We start from the raw sequence: 2868 nt of genomic DNA, 5'->3' as shown, positions 1-2868 counted from the left end.
CTCTATGCATTCCGCCCACGAAAAAGTACAGACTTTTTCGAGCAGACTATGACCAGGTAACTCAAGCCTGTATAACCCCCACAGGAACGTCATTGAAATGCTGCCACCCTATTGGCTGTGCGGTGTTCGAGGCCAAGAAGAGGGTAATCGTGAAATCGCTCATGTCTGGCTTACAAACATAATAAAAACATCAATTGTCTCTTGATCAAAATTGTGCACGCTGTGCAGCCTTCAAATACCAAGGACGTTCTGTGCTACATAATGCACAACCTTTGACATGTGTAATAGATATTACGAAAAAAGGACTTGCAATCAAATAATTTGAGAAAAGCGCCATACCCAAGCATGCGAATGCAAGTAAACACATAACATCCATCAGAAAATGAGCACTAAAACCACGAAAAGATCAAAACACGAGCCCTCAACGCTATTTTCGTCAGCAAACACCTCCAGCACCTCCACTGCTATCTCTCGGTGAGCTGAAGAGCCACGTGTGAGAGTTAGGGTGACAGCTTTGCACAGCCAGTTTGTCAGTATCTCTAACATCACACAAACGTTACATGACACAATCAAACAATGACGCATTGAGTAGCATGTTTACTAAAAAAGAGATCATGTTGTCTAGAGCGGTATTTCTTCTTCAAAGTATACCAATAGTTATAAATGAGCTAATTAGTTGATTGTGCGGTGTTCGACGCCAAGAAGAGGACAATCATGAAATCGCTCATGTCTGGTTTACGTGAGCACGGCTTACAAACATAATAAGCATCAATTGTCTCTCGATCAAAATTGTGCACGCTGTGCAACCTTCAAATACCAAGGACGTTTTGTGCTACACAATGCATAGCCTTTGACATGTGTAATAGACATTGCAAAAAAGGATCTGCAATCGAATAATTTGAGAAAATCGCCATACACAAGCATACAAATGCAAGTAAACACATTACATTCACCAGAAATTAGGCACTAAAATCCCGGAAAAGATCAAAATACGAGCTCTTAACGCTAATTTCGTCAGCAAACACCTCCAGCACCTCCACTGCTATCTCTCGGCGAGCTGGAGAGCCACGTATGAGAGTTAGGGTGACAACTTCGCGCAGCCAGTTTGTCAGTACCTCTAACACACACACAAACGTTCCGGGACGCAATCAAACAATGACGTATGAGTAGCATGTTTACTCAAAAAGAGGTCATGTTGTCTACAGCGGCATTTCTTCTTTAAAGTATACCGATGGTTATAAATGAGCTAATAAGTTGATACATGATGCCTACTGTCAAAACTAAAAAATATTGAATATTCCCATTTATTTCTGGATCATTCATGAATAACGAAGTTTATTCAAGTTAGCTGTGAACGTATGTAAGTGTATGTAAAGTGTTCAACAGCGACGTAGCCAGAATAAAGCATTCTGTTCGGTTGCATCGGCGTTGGATACGTCACCGAAACCTAACAAAAAGCTTTGACTGGAGAGATCTGGGTTCATGACTGTTCGTGAGAACAGTCATGCTCACAACCAACAACCGCAGTTTTATAAACAGTCATGTCTTTTCACACCTGTTTTTACTCTCTGCGATGCATGTCTAGTCAAAAACCACCCTTGGAAGAAGCTGTGCCACAACCAAATATACGATGAAAACTGCTTTAAAATTTTGAAAAGTTTTGCACGGGGATCCTTTGGAAACTAATTGTGGCAAACAGGAGCTTTTGTGACGCTGGCAATCGTCGGGAAAGCCGGAAATGTCGGCATTTTGGAAAACAGCGTCAAATACAACACGCTGTCGTCGAGTTTGTAGTCGTGGGGTCGTGGGGAAATATGCATCAACACGTGCACCCATTCAATGCCGGAATTTACCGTCCCTGGCATCCATTACATCACACCCGGTTCCTATCAGGCATCCTAGTAGCTAGAGATTGGTACAACCAGAGAATCCCATGCATATTTTTGAATACATCCCGGAATAATTCAAATACAACTGCATGAACTAGGATGGAAAGTACAATGACAGATAAAGAAGTGTTCGGCATGTGCAGGCAAGCAGTCACACTGTCCCTACAAATGGCTCCTTCCCGTTAAAAACGACACTTACCATGTCCTCTAGATCCCTTCGTTCCATCGTCTATGGAACAGTGATACGAATCCAATTAAATGCTGTGGACCGTAGCCTATGGGGGCAATGATAAGATCTCATCTAGAGTTTTTTGCAGGCTACCTTCATCCTTTTCCGCGAAAGCATTCATCACCCACGGCACAGACATGCTAAGACTCGATCTGGTCCAGTCCAGTCTGATCTTTTCTGGACAGGGCGGAATGAAATCTACAAACAGGATCAATTCAGTCCTGTCCCGTCTGTCTTTGTCCACCGTCCAGTCCTACCCTGGATTTTTATGTTGGGGAGCCACGAGACTTTCGCTTAGTGGTGCCGGCAGGACCATTGGCAAATCACGGCTCTCTGGGTACCATGGCAATTACTGTCCAATCCAAACGGTTGAGTTACGCAATGGCTTCACTACTTCTGCTCATGACAATTTTGCCACCTGTGCGTGGAGGTGTCAGCACGCCTCCCTCTGTCGGTGTTCCGGCCGGCGTCACTGGAGGTTCGCGCGACTTGCGGTACGCCGGGGTCGCCACTGTCCACCAATGACCGGTTTCCTGGCGGGTCTTTCGACATCCCAAGGCCGACTTTGACAGCGAATGAGCATAGGTCGCCTCGGGCTGAGGATGGGCATGACAGTCTGCTATAAAACCGCGCTCCGCCTTCCCACCGGCACCACTCGCCCTGCTCTGCCCAGCAGTCGTCCGGTCCCGCCCGCCCCAAACATGAAGCTCGTGAGTACAGCGCTCTGATCGTCAGTACATGCGGGATCTG

At 45.6% G+C, this 2868-nt stretch overlaps 1 protein-coding gene across 1 annotated transcript in view; it reads left to right on the top strand.

Moving 5' to 3' along the window:
- The first annotated feature begins 2776 nt into the window (after positions 1-2776).
- The window catches only part of LOC119100936 (endocuticle structural glycoprotein SgAbd-4), a 1212-nt gene continuing 1120 nt past the window's right edge, over positions 2777-2868 (top strand). The window contains exon 1 of the mRNA XM_037224144.1: positions 2777-2828. Coding sequence (XP_037080039.1) covers positions 2820-2828 — 9 coding nt within the window. The 5' untranslated portion in view covers positions 2777-2819. The remainder of the gene's footprint in view (positions 2829-2868) is intronic.

This window comes from Pollicipes pollicipes, unplaced genomic scaffold (genome assembly GCF_011947565.3).
Source record: "Pollicipes pollicipes isolate AB1234 unplaced genomic scaffold, Ppol_2.1 Scaffold_4881;HRSCAF=5763_pilon_pilon_pilon, whole genome shotgun sequence".
NCBI lineage: Eukaryota > Metazoa > Arthropoda > Thecostraca > Pollicipedomorpha > Pollicipedidae > Pollicipes > Pollicipes pollicipes.
This window is presented reverse-complemented; position numbering and strand designations above follow the sequence as displayed.